The sequence below is a fragment of the Lolium rigidum genome, chromosome 2 (genome assembly GCF_022539505.1).
Source record: "Lolium rigidum isolate FL_2022 chromosome 2, APGP_CSIRO_Lrig_0.1, whole genome shotgun sequence".
In the NCBI taxonomy this organism is placed as follows: Eukaryota; Viridiplantae; Streptophyta; class Magnoliopsida; order Poales; family Poaceae; genus Lolium; species Lolium rigidum.
Window position 1 is genome coordinate 217,453,744 of NC_061509.1, and position 14,130 is coordinate 217,467,873.

The following is a 14,130-nucleotide window of genomic DNA, read 5'->3' on the forward strand; positions in this document are numbered from 1 at the left end:
AAGAGATGAAGAGATTGAGGGCAGGAGATTCTGGTGCATTGAGCAGGAATTCATCTACAAGGACATATATGAGCCCATGAAGAAGCTGAGACCCATGCAAGCCATTGATGTGGACATTCGGCTGAAAACAATCACTTTGAAGATGCCATCTGGGTAGCTGGAAGGTTGGGTTTGCATGATATCATGAAGATTCAATGTGACTATAGCCCAGATTTGGTGAAGCAATTCTTTGCCACCTTGGCGATCAAGAAAGATGCGGAACACACTATGGAATGGATGACTGGCTCCTCTCACTGCAGTGCCACTCTTCGCCCGTTGTCTGGTTATCTTGGAGTTCCTGTTGAAGGGGGTCGTCGTCTTCATGGACCTCAACCGATAGATAAGAATGCTCTTGCGCAGCTCTATACCTCAGCTGGGAAGATTGGTTATACTAAGGGGCTACTTACTATATACAATCAGCTCCTTCGCTTCTTTCGGTCAACCATTTGCCCAAGTGGAGGTAACAATGATGCTATCCGAGGAGTCCTTGTGAACCTTATGCACCTCAGCTATAAGTGTGCCCGTGACGGAAATGAGGATCGGATTTTCACTCTTGATATCATGGATTTTATCTTCCATGAGATCCATGATGCCATGGTCTCCCGGACCTCCATACCCTATGCTCCCTACATCCAGCTTCTCATCAACAACACGATAGCTGTGGTTGGTGAAGATTTGAGTGGGTACCCTTTGGTGAAGCACCATGTCAAGAAGGCCTACAAGGTTAAGCCAGTTTCTTCAGCTGTTCCTGCTCCTGACTCCTTCATGGGAGATGCTCGCTCTAGTGGTTTTGCTCCTGCTCGTCATCAAGATGTCCCAGCTATGAGGAAACAAGTGACCCGGCTTAGTTGGTTCCAGCGCCATATCCTTTGCATGAACATTGAGATCCATAAGGAGAACTATGCAGCTAGCCGAGAACGCTCTGAGATTAAGCATACTCAGGCAGTTATACTTCACAAGCTCAGTGGTGATCAAGGACCCCCGCCTCAGCCTCCAGCTCACCAGGGTTACGATGAGTTGGCACTCAGCGACAGGTTCCATGGAGTGATCTTGATGATTGCCTTCAAAGGTCCAACACCTCTCGCCGCTCTCCGGATGCACCTGACACTGATGAGGAAGAAGAAGAAGAGGAAGTGCCTTACGAGTCCGATGATGATGATGCCTCCGAGTGATTCTCATGGGACGTGTAGCATCGCGCTTGTCTCCTTTTTGGCGTCTCGATGCCAAAGGGGGAGAAGTGTTCTATTAGGATTCTCCGGGATTTGCATGGTTTGGGCACAAGCATATGCGTTTATCATTCTTATGTTGCTTGTGTTCCCCTTTTAGTTGAACTATTTGGTTTGTTTGTGTGCCGTTCAAAACTATGTGCTATGTGGTGTGAGACATTGTTATGGTTTTCGGATTTCTATTTGTTGAGATCAAGGATATTACATTGTGTGTGATGCTATATCTCCGCATTATATATCTACACATGGGTATGATTTCTTGCTTCCTATCTCAACTTCATATGTGTCAATGTCCTTTTTTAGAGCTCATGTTGGATATCTCTTATGTTGAGGCACCATACTCCTATGTGTTGTGTATTTGTATTCAAATGCAAATTACTTATATGCACACATGTAGGGGGAGTGCCTCTATGTTTTGCCATCATGCTTGTCTCTATAGTGATTCCTTTGCAAATCCGTATATTGTCATCAAACACCAAAAAGGGGGAGATTGAAAGAACATCTCTCACGTTATGTTTTGTGTGTTTGATGACAATACATGTGATACACTAATGTTTGATTAAGTGGTACAGGGATTACATAGTTCTTATTACATGTGTGTTGGATTTGATCGCATGTCAAAAGTTCTCTCGAAAAAGTTTGGCCAGGCCGGATAATCCGGGCCGGATATTCTTGAAATATCCGGCCCCCGTTTTTGGCTAAGTCTTCGAGGAAAAGCAGCTCGGTAGGGGGCCGGACATCCGGCCGGATAATGTCCCGGTATTGTACCAGGGCCGGATTATCCGGGCCGGATATTTTGGAAATATCCGGCCCCCTCGATTTTGGCTAAGGACCGGAAGAAAAGCAGCTCGGTAGGGGGCCGGACATTTGGCCGGATAATGTCCCGGTATTGTACCGGGGCCGGATTATCCGGGCCGGATATTTTGGAAATATCCGGCCCCTCGATTTTGGCTAAGGACTCGGAAGAAAAGCAGCTCAAGAGGGGGCCGGACTTTTGGCCGGATAATGTCACGGTTTTGCCCCGAAGGCCGGATTATCCGGGGGCCGGATTATCCGGCCCCTACTTACACCGGATTATCCGGGCCCCCGGAAGCAGCAACGGCTCAATTTCAAGTGGGGGTATATATACCCCCCTTCTTCTACCTTGGTTGCTTGCTCAATCATTAGACAAGAAATCTGCCAAGCCACCTCCATTAGAGCCACCTCAAGAAAGTCAAGATTTGCAAGATCTCCTTCCTCCCCCAACCAAAGCTCTTGATCTTTGGGGATTCGAAGGAGAAGACACCGATCTACATCCTCACCGAAGCGTTCCTCATTTCCCCCTCTCTTGTTTGAGGGATCTCATGCTAGTGTTCCTATTTGGTTCCCTAGTTGATTTGTTGTTGATGTGTTGTTGTTGATTGTTGTATTGTTACAGATTTGGGAGCCTCCAATTTGGTTGTGGATGTGTGCCCCAAGAACTTTGTAAAGGCCCGGTTTCCGCCTCGAGGAAATCCCTTAGTGGAAGTGGGCTAGGCCTTCGTGGCGTTGCTCACAGGAGATCCGAGTGAAGCCTTCGTGGCTGTTGGTTTGGCTTGCGTAGCAACCACACTCCTCCAAACGTAGACGTACCTTCTTGCAAAGGAAGGGAACTACGGGAATCATCTCCGTGTCATCGCGTGCTACACTCTCGGTTACCTCTATCCCACTCTATCTACTATTGCGTAGCTATACCTTGCTTAGTTGATATCCTTGTCATATAGGTAAATTCACTTAGTTGCATATCTAGAGAATTTACCTTTCGTGTCAAGCCTAATTTGAAAAAGAACTAAAAATTGGTTAGCACCTATTCACCCCCCCCTCTAGGTGCGGCATACGATCCTTTCACCTAGAACCTCCTCAACGCCTTCGCATACGGCATTGACTCGTCGCCGACGTCTTCTAGGTTATCCAGATGGCATTGGAGGAGGGAAGGGAAATCGAGTTGTCGGACGAACTGACCGAGGAGGAGGCGACGAGGCTCGGCATCATCATATCGGAGCTGCCATAGCCGCTACCGCCGCTGACCCGGTACACCATCGACCTCATGCCGCCAGGTCTGTTGGAGGAAGACGCCTTCAACCTAGCGTTGCAGCTTTCCAGGCCTCGATGTCGCCTCCTCTGCCGCCTCTTCCCACGTACCCGCATCACCAGGATTTGATCCACCGCCTCCACTGCCACCACCTGCCGCGCCAGCATTTGATCTGCCGGTCCCCGACTAGTCATGGGTCATCCTGGAGCTCGTCGACCTAGCTCAGGTGCCCAGCGACGACGTGGCATAGGCCAGGGTTAGCTAGCCATGTCCTTTTTTGTATTTTCATGTTTTTTCCCGCACTATGTAAATTATTTTATCAAATGGACAGTGGATCATTTTCGGCCGATTTCGGCGTCTACATCCCGACGCAAACGGACTCACGCCCATTCAATTTTGTCGTCTTTTTTGCGTCGGGCGAGATGCCCTCGGGAGAATGCACCTGTGTGACTACACGAAGTCCACATTGCTACGTGCCTAGGTAGGCAGAATTATTGTGCTTCCAACACGCTGCCAATACCCCATCCAGAGCCTCTACCTACACTGATGAAGATGTCTAGCACTAGCAGTAGCAGGCCGTGTTCGAGCTCATATCATGGAAGAGCAAAACCCTACGGTGCACAGGCCTAAGATGTCACCTCACTCACAGAATTCGATTAGCCTTTTTTTTATATCTGAATTTGATTAGCATTGGCTTGCCCGAGAAAGGCGACTAGTCAAGTAGGCGTTCATTCTCCTCTGCTAAAGCGGGGGCGGAAAGCAAATCAAAGAAGCCAAAGCGATGTGATGTCCCTGCCTGCTGCGACGGTTGCTTTGATCCAATGCAACATCCAAAAGCAAAAGCGAACGAAACGCAGCAGCAGTAGAGTTCAGACTACAGAGCACAGTAGAGTGCAGGGAGTGCGAGAGGGACAGACCGGCCGGGCAGGCTGTGCAATGCGGCATGCCAAGCTCGCGCATTGAACTGCCCCAAAGAGATCCCGGAGCGCGCGCCTTTCTCGCCGTCCGATGCGTTCAAAGATCTCTGCCTCTGCTGCTGCTACGAGAGCGAGAGAGAGAGAGAGAAGGAGAAAAGGAATGAGTGAAAAGATGGGCGATGCAACATCATCATACCACCACTGGGCTAGCTTGTGAGAACGAAAAGGAATTTTGCTCGATTCAAATCTGTGGCTTTGCCTCGCGACCATCATAAAAGGACCATGCTACTGCTCTCCTCCCCCTCAGGCCTCAGCAAACCAACCAGCACGCTCCATCACAAGCTATTGCCTCCAGTGCAAGAGAGGGCCGAGGAGCTTCAAAGAGGGAAGAAGAAGAAGAAGCATGTCTTCTCTAACTCAGCCCATGCCGTACTACCCGACCACCTCCAGCCCCATCACGCGCGCGCAGCCAGCCACCGCCTCCAGGGGCTCCTTCGTGCCGGTCTTCACCGTGCTCGGCGTCATCTCCTTCCTCGCCGTCGTCGCCTGCGTCGCGGGCCGGCTCTGCGGCCGCCGCCTCTCCAGGAAGAAGTCCTCCTACTCCGACCAGCACTACTACGGCACCGACGCCGTGGGCGGCGACCTGGAGAAGGGCTTCGAGGTCAAGTACCCGCCCATGAAGCCCATGCCGAGCTCCCGCGCGGTCATCCACGACATGGACGACGGCTTCGAGATCAAGTTCGCGCCGGGGAAGCCCGCGGCGTGGAAGACCGACAGCAAGCCCGACGGCAGAGGGCGCCAGCAGCACCAGCATCCCCAGGTTGGCGTCGCCATGCCCAGAGAGTACGCGGGTTTCAGGTACCCTGCAGCCGCCAACGGCGCGGTCAGGCAGGGGCAAGTCAGGGGCGGAACATTCGTCTCTGCAAAGCCCTAGTAGGGTAGTAGTACATGATCCATCGATCATCAAAGGGGTAGCTTAGGTTCACAACTTGGATGTATCTCATAATATGATACGCAATGTCTGCTAGCCATGCATCGGCGATAGTATCTTCACTCTAGCTAGTTTTGGGGCGTGCTCTGCATAAGTCTGTACTAGTTCCCAGTCACTTCCATATTCTATTTGTACATTCAACCATTAAGCAAGCAGTGAAGGATATCTAGTTCTCGGGTACTATGGCTGCGCGGAAGCATCAATCGTCGATAGGGTCCCGGGGAGTTTCATTGGCCTTGCGTTTGATGGTGATGACCGGGCATTCGGCATGCTTCACGCAGAACTCGCTCACTGTGCCCACGAAAACCCTGCAAGTCAAAACACCAACTATTCAGTTAAGTGAAAATTTTACTTTGCTGAATGTGAAGAAAAAGGTGGAATGGTGCTTTGCTTTATCAACAAGGGACTACAATATATTCAGAAAAGAATTGCATGGCATATTTCAGTAATGTACACTTTGTCAGTAAGTTGAACATGAGAATACTGTAGTGACTAGTCACACACGAAGAGACAAAAGGAACATAACTGAAACTGAAAACATAAAAAAAATCTTATGTATGATGCAGGTGATGGTCTAAAATTCTAATAAATCCTAAACCAATCAACCTAACTTTAGGAGCTAGATTTTTCCGTTCACAAGCAGTGACAGACAGGAATGCATTTCGATTTAAGAAAAGTAACCTGGGAAGATACTCTCAGGGACAACTCTCCTATTCTCCAAAGATACAAATAGGTCATGGAAAATTTGTGTAGTCACATCTATAAGCTATGGATGCAGACATACTGACATAGCATACGACATCAGTCAATATGAAAACTTCATAGACCATTTTGAAAACTACTAGAAAATAGGTAACCGAGTAAGTGTTTTTATATCAGTGTTATAAAGTGCTGTAGATAAACAATCAATGCACAACTACAGCATATCACAGTTATACCTCTAAAATTGGGAGAAAAGTGTGAGTACATGAAAGAAAAACAGTGAGTTGGCAAGATTGCAAACAAACCATCTAACCCTGAATCGTAACTTTCTAAGAAAACCTGAATAGTAGCCAAATGGGCAAGAGCAAACACATACAGTTAAGTTGCCAGTACTAGTTCTACACAGATAGACCACTACATCATAGGAATGGTTATGATCATTTTTGTACGAATAGGACATTAAATCACCAAATCTTTTTGTGGCACGTTCTCCTAAAGTATTACTATTGAGTCTTTATCAACAGGGTGAGTCCATATGACTTTGCACAATAGCTACGAGCACACTTTTACTGCTGCTTGATTTGCAAGGCAGCATCTTGTCTAGAGAGCACGAATATCGAAGTCCCACTTCATAATTATAATGACACAAGTACAAGCATGCGCACAAAGTATAAAAAGATTACACCCTGCATCTATGCACTTGGAACTTTTAAGAAAAATGACTGATCTTATTTAGCACCAACGCAAACCAGAAAAGCTAAATGACAGAATCAGACAAATAGGAGAAGCCATAATTTAAATTTCAACATGCAAGACTTTCACTAAAAGGTGCATGTGCAAAACAAAAAATTATGCCTTCTCTGATCATTTTATCCATCTAAGAAGGTTAACTTTTTTCTATTACGAAAAAGAAGGATTGCAACACAATTCTTTCTAAGAAAAGTACAGCATGGAAGACAAACAAAAACTGGGAAGGATTTACGTCAAATGCAAATGATAAAATGCATACAAACTCATTAGGACGAGATCCATGTAAAGTGCTCAAGAGTAACAGATTTATTCTGGTACAGTCAGATTTGAGTTTAAGGATCGCAAACCGAGCATAGCATTCCAGATTCTAATATGATTATCTACACAACTATTTCATAGTCGGCTCCAAATATTTAGCATTAACTGTGTTTGATGTACTAACAGAACTCAGGTGTTCAACACAAATTTGAGGGCAAAAATCTGCTGGCTATTTTCCCTTGTTTTGTAAGACACGTGTGTGGATTATGCAATAGATGTATTTAAAGTTCCTTCATTCAACCCTTTTCTTAGATCTCCATCATTACTCTATAAGCAAAAAATACAAGTTCAATATGCAAGGATTGATATCATATAGTACTCCCTCCGTCCAAAAATAGATGTATTAGTTTGTCTAAATAGTGTCTACATACATCCAAATTTTGACAAATCTAAGACATCTATTTATGGACAGAGGTAGTACTTGCATACAATGCTTATCCAAAACAAAGGGATACTGTACAAAACATTTCATAGATGAAATAAAGTTGTTCTTCCAGCATGCAAGAAAACTAGCATGACGATATTTGCTCTCTTTGGCATGTGATTAAGGTAGGCATGTCTAGCTTCAGAATACAGAAAAATAACCTGCTTCTATAGTACGGTGAAAGAAACAGAGGAGGGACAATACTGTATATCATAACAATACCATGATATCAATTGTTCCAACGCCCCTCCGTCAACAAACCCAATCCAACCAAGTTGATAGTAATTTATCTACGTTTGGATGAGGTTCAAAGATGAATCGTTTTATCAAAACACATAGCCATGTTATTACACGAGAAAGGTTACTCCACAAAGTAATGCTATTCAAGCCAACACACCAACTGATTTAGACATATATTACCTCTGAAATGGCCCCAGGCCTCTACTTCCCACAACTAGAAGATCAGGCTGGACTCTCTTCACCTCATGGCATATAACCTCCTTTGGATCCCCTTGTTTGGTCCAAGCTTCACATTTTATCTGCAGCATAATTAGATAAGCTGTTAGGCACCAAAATACAAATTATTACTAACTAGAGCCTACAATACTGAAGAAATAAACTAAACTGTGTGACTACCCCCAACTGATGGCATTGGTTCACGAAGTACTCAAGTAGGTGAATCCCTCTTATCTTGTCTCTCTGCTTCATGCTCTGGAAGTCTGTCGGTGATGCATATATACTATCCACATCATCAAATCCTTTGGATTGGCAACAAAAACGAAATAAGTAGCAGACAAAAAGGGTGATCCATATATCTATTTTTTAAGAAAATACTGCACAATAGAATTTTGCACAATAAACTGGCGAGAAAATGATACATGCAAACAAATGTAATACAAGTCTACAAGAATCCATTTACAAATCAGAATTACATCAAATGAGCCCTTAGCCTCGCAGTGCAATTCAAGGCAGGATATCTATGCAAACAATTTGTTAGCCAAACATGCAATATCATAACATAAAGCACTAGCATATACTGAGCTAGTTTACTAGCTACTCCCTCCGGACGCGTTTAATCGACGCGGGCTTTATTTCAGAACATGCATCTAACTAGTTCACGTCCACGTCAATTAAAACAGACCCGAGGTAGTAGATATCCTACAAGCAAGGGTTTTTTTTTTTTTTTGAGAAACAGCAGGGAGCTACAGACATCAAGAGAAGTGGTCCGTAAGCTCTCTTGGTCATGATCTACTGAATTCAAGTATCAGCTGAAGTGCCTTTTGGCCCAAATACATGAGAAACAAAGCAGATTCAGGTCAAAACACCGGAAAGCACAAAGCTATTTTGTCTCATACACTAGTTCAGAGGGCATAGCCAACATAGACAAAAGTAAGCATGCAAAATAATAACTCAACAGGCAGCCAATCTCAGGTGCACACGTATTAGCCTGCAATTGCTATTTTAACGGCAGACGTGCCATCTGAAAGCAGAAAAGCTATTTCGTCTGTTGCACTAGTTCAGAGCGCATTGAAGACATGCAGAAAACAAGCATACAAAGTTAGTAACCAAATCAACAGGCAGCCAATTTCATGTGGATGCTTATCAGCCTGCAGTTCCTATTATAACCGCAGAACATGCCTTTACATGCATTAGACATTCTTCACGAAACGAAAGGACTAGATGTTGCAGACATACTACAAAACTGATGCGTCCTACTATACATTTGAGTGGTAAATCATTTTTAATATTTTGAATGGATTTGGACAAATTCTTCTCAGAATGATCGTTGTATTCTTGAAGAACAGTGAAATGAAGCAGAAGGCACATTGTACTGCTATAATAGCAAGGAAAAAAGAATACTCTTCCATCTCAAAATTGCAAAATAGGATATTACACAGCAATAGGTACTAGATTTCTTCAAACACTAGAAACAAGTAAGGTGTTGCTATAAGTAATGCTGGGCACCAGAAATAGCTTAGTAGCGGTAGATAATATCTCAAAAGAAAAGTGTAAGCTGTAAGCTGAAAAAACCAAGCCAGACAACAACATGTCATTTGCTCACAAAAGGATAGTCTGAAGAGGCAACGAGCTATTGAGATAAAAATATGTTGATAAAGCACTATTTCCATCAAGTACTAGCACCTCCCTTGCCACACAAAAACACCCTACTGCAGGCTGCAGCCCCTCTATCCAGAAACAGCAAAGAATACATAACCAGCAATCCAGTATATTATCAAGGGTGGACATTAGCTTACGAACAGGTCATATAATTACTCAGTGCACCCACCACAGGTTCTTGTCATTGCGTATGTACTTTGTAGTGGTACTAGTTATATTCAGATGCCGCAACAGCTACCAACAAGGGAACAACCACAACCTAGTATTAGTAACCTACTTCAGTTGCACATAACATTGACTATTTCTGAAACAGAACAATCTCCACACAAAGCAGTAAGCACCTTGTCATAGAAAACTGTATGCACTAAAAACAGATACCATTGCCTTGTCATACAACACTATATGCAACCAAAATAAATGTATATGCAGAACCCTCTATCCAGAAACAGTAAAAACTTCGCATATCCTGAAAGTGAACCTATCTGCATCGATCGAATGGCATGCTTATCCAAACTATGCAGTATGCCTTCAGTTCAAAAATACATTATGCAGTACCCTGCCTTCAGTTAAAAAATACACTATGCAGTACCCTGCATACAATTTCTAAGATTGGAGGAACATAAAACCTCATCAATCTGCTTTTACACTAGTATCACATCAGTCATGCAACAAAAAAAACTATGCAGAATCCTCTATCCAGAAATAGCAAAGGCTACATAACCATCAACCAGTACATAATCTCGGGTAGACATTAGCTTCCGAACAGGTCACATAATTAGAGACACCCAGTATACCCACCACAGGTTCTATTTGGTACACTTAAATCAGATGCCGCAACAGCTACCAACAAGGCAACAACCACCATCTACTATTGGTAGCCTACTTCAGTGGTACATACCATTGACTACTTCTGAGACAGAACAATCTCCGCAGAAAGCAGTAAGCACCTTGTCATAGAAGACAGAACACTGTATGCACTAAAATATACCCTTGACTTGTCATACAACACTATATGCAACCAAAAAGAAAATGCAGAACCCTCTAGATCCAGAAACAGCAAAAACTTCTCTTATCCTGAACAAGTGAACCTAGCTGCGTCGATCAAATGACATGCTCATCCAAACTATGCAGTATACCTTCAGTTCAAAAATACACTATGCAGTACCCATTTGCATACATTTTTTAAGACTGGAGGACATAAAGTCCTCATTAATCTGCATTCAAATTTGCACTACTTAAAAAGTACTAGTACCACATCAGTCACACAACAACAAAAAACTGTGCAGAATCCTCTATCCATAAAAGGCAAAAACTACATAACCACCAGTCCAGTACATTAACAGGGGTAAACATTGGCCTCAGAACAGGTCATGGAATCAGAGCAACTCAGTACACCGACCAGAGCTTCTGGTTCAGGCGTTTTTAGCGGTACAGTTAATTCAGATGCAGCAACAACTACCAACGACGCAACAACCACCAGCTAGTATGAGTAGCCTACTTCAGTTGTACATACCGTTGACTAACCCTGAAATAGAACAAAGCTCCGCATAAAGTACCTTTACAAGCAAGCCAAAATAGGATGCTACAAACCGAGACAGTGTCCGGATGCATCAGAAGCACGCGATCCCTCTATTCAGCTTAAGTTCCACACAATTCGTCTCGCAACAGTATACGGATCCCGTGTACATAAACAGTGGGATTGCAGTAAGGATAGCATCGATCGATACTACGAAATTACCATGCATTTCATATGGCACTATTAGAGCGTGATACGAACAACTGCACCTACACCGTGCTACAACACGAGCACCACCCCTGCGCTGCGCGACCTCGGCAGGGAACCGACGCATTCAATCGAGCACCCTCAAGCACACGGCAATGAGCTCCGCACGGCGATTGAGCGAATCTAGGACCTACGGGGCACCCCGGGGAACGGACGAGAGTCGCGCGCGCGCGGGCGGTGACACGTACCGTCCTCGTCGGGGACCTGGACGTGGAGGAAGAGGAGGTGGAAGCCGTCGGCGTTGGAGCGGACGAGCTTGGCGAGCATCCAGTCGAAGGCGGCGCGGCAGCTGATGGAGGGGTGCGGGTACCCGCTCAGCGACGACTCGTTCACCGCCATCATCACCCGCGTCGGCGCCGACGAATCCGCCATTCGCGCACGCCCTCGCTCTGCAAGTTTGCTTCCTCGGCAAGAAGAAGAAGAGGAGTTTGGGGGAAATTTTTGTGGAGAACGGGGATGAGGACAAAAGGCAGGCTACGCCTTTTCCTTCATCATTTATACTGGCTGGGTCCTAATCACGTTCGTCCATTTTGCTATAGCCACATCAAATAACTGTTCACAAAAACCTTCAGTTTTCATCATGTAAAAAAATCCCTTCAATTCTCGCATGTCCATATAGATTTTCTGTTACCCACCTTGGTCCATAATAAATGGAGAGAGGGTGTGAAAAAAATTGGAGAAAGAAATATTATCAGGACATACCCGTTTAGCCCAGAACATATACACACATACAAGTGGGAAGGAGATCCTTCTCAAGGCTGTGGCGCAGGCTATTCCAGCCTATGACATGTCAGTGTTTAACATACCGAAACAAGTGTGTAAAGCTATATGCAATGCAACCGCCGAGTTTTGGTGTGGTGAAACGGCATCAAAACATAAAATGCATTGGATGGCGTGGTGGAAGATGCGTATTCCAAAACATGAAGGAGGAATGGAGTTTCGTGATCTCCATTCTTTCAATCCAACAATGCTAGCTGACCAATGCTGGCTCATGTGAGCAGGTTCTCATGTCAAAATACGGTCCTGATGGTGATCTTCAGTGGCGGAGCTTGGGAGAAAATGCAAGAGGGGGGATGCAGAATACGAGGATTTGGGGGCAAAAGTCTAAAAAAAAACTTTCAAGCTGCTCCAAAACAGAATTCCTTCATAGTTTGCTAGAAATCTGGGGGGGGCGGTGCCCCCTGGCTTACACTAAGCTACGGCACTTGATCATATAAATGTTGTCCTAAAAAAGAACTCTTCTTTCACTTGGAGGAGCATCATGGAGGGTTTGAAGACTTTCAAAAGGGGTTGTATATGGAGAGTTAGTGATCGATCAACAGTTGATTTATAGGCAGACCACTGGGTACCTTCTAGTCATAACACTGGTAGAAAAACAGGCTTCCGGGAAGCCCCATAAGTCGCGAAGCTACAGGAACCGCGACTAAAGGGGTCTTTAGTCGCGGTTCGTGTGGCGAACCGCGACCAAAGGCTCGGGCCCGGGCGCACGGTGGCCAGCCGGTGCACGTGGGGGGCTTTAGTCGCGGTTGGCCGGGCCAACCGCGACTAAAGGTGCCGAAGGCCTTTAGTCGCGGTTGGCCAGGCCAACCGGGACTAAAGCCCCTCCCCTATATATACCCATCCAGCAACCAACACTTAGCCATTTGGAGCCATTCTCTTCACAAACTTCACAAGTGAGTGTTAGGTTTGCTTTTGGTTCCTCTTATGCACATAAGGTGTTTGATGAAATGCCCCGGCCAAGAGCATGAAACAAACATGATATGAAGTGTTGGAGCCACACTTGAGCTTTCTCATTTATTTTTTCCTCCTCGATCGCGGTTAGCAACTTGAACCTTTGATGTGTCATTGATAAAATATGCGTGTGTGTAGTTCATTGTTTAATTAATATTGTTTGTAGCTAGTTAGTTTAACAAATGCATGATGGTTAATTATATATTTTATATTATAATAATGCAGATGAATCGGCAATGGATGTACGGTAACCGACTCTCCGGCGAGTTCGAGTACGGGTTTGAAAGATTTCCTCGTAGTGGCTAATGCGAACAAGCGGGGGGTTTTGTTATCTCGTCCATGTGTTAACCGTAAGAATCGGAAGGGTTACTCTTCCTCAAGAGATGTTCACATGCACCTGCTTCGGCACGGTTTCATGCCAAGCTGTAATTGTTGGACCAAGCATGGAGAAAGAGGGGTTATAATGGAAGAAGATGAAGAAGGGGATGATTTCATCGATGAAAGCTATCTTGCTCATTTCGGTGATACTTTCATGGAGGATGTCTGAAGGTGAAGGGGAAGGTGAAGAAGAGGCACGTGATGATCCCGTTGATGATAGATGAATAGAAGGCAATGGATGTACGGTAGGCTCTCCGGCGAGTTCAGTGTGCGGGTTTGGAATTTCTGCAGTAGTGGCTAATGCGGGGGTTTTGTTATCTGTCCATGTGTTAAGTTTGTAAGAATCGGAAAGGTTACTCTTCCTCAGAGATGTTCACATGCACACCTTCGGCACGGTTTCATGCCAAGGCTGTGGTTGTTGGACCAAGCATGGAGAAAAGAGGGTTATAATGGAAGAAGATGAAGAAGGGATGATTTCATCGATAGAAAGCTATCTTGCTCATTTCGGTGATACTGGAGGATCTTTGAGAGTGAGGAAGGTGAAGAAGAGGCACGTGATGATCCCGTTGATGATCTTGGTATAAGGGTATTTCACCCTTATCCATTATTTTGGTAACGATGACACCGTGCTAAAGTATTTGGCCTAATATGTTTATAAGGATAATCTCAGGTATTAGGCAATGAGGCGTAAATGGTGTATCAA

General features: G+C 45.0%; 2 protein-coding genes across 2 annotated transcripts; one reads left to right on the plus strand and one right to left on the minus strand.

The window, feature by feature from the left end:
• Positions 1 to 4,635: 4,635 nt before the first annotated feature.
• On the plus strand, positions 4,636 to 5,394 carry LOC124692963. The gene has a single exon (XM_047226404.1). It carries the CDS (start codon positions 4,636 to 4,638, stop codon positions 5,164 to 5,166), a length of 531 nt encoding a protein of 176 aa, XP_047082360.1. The 3' UTR covers positions 5,167 to 5,394.
• Positions 5,152 to 11,770, minus strand: LOC124692962 (universal stress protein A-like protein). Its single transcript, XM_047226403.1, has 4 exons — positions 11,507 to 11,770; positions 8,054 to 8,175; positions 7,838 to 7,956; positions 5,152 to 5,531 (listed from the first exon to the last, which is right to left on the minus strand). Exons 1-4 carry the CDS (start codon positions 11,688 to 11,690, stop codon positions 5,423 to 5,425), a joined length of 534 nt encoding a protein of 177 aa, XP_047082359.1. The 5' UTR covers positions 11,691 to 11,770; the 3' UTR covers positions 5,152 to 5,422.
• Between the last annotated feature and the right edge of the window lie 2,360 nt (positions 11,771 to 14,130).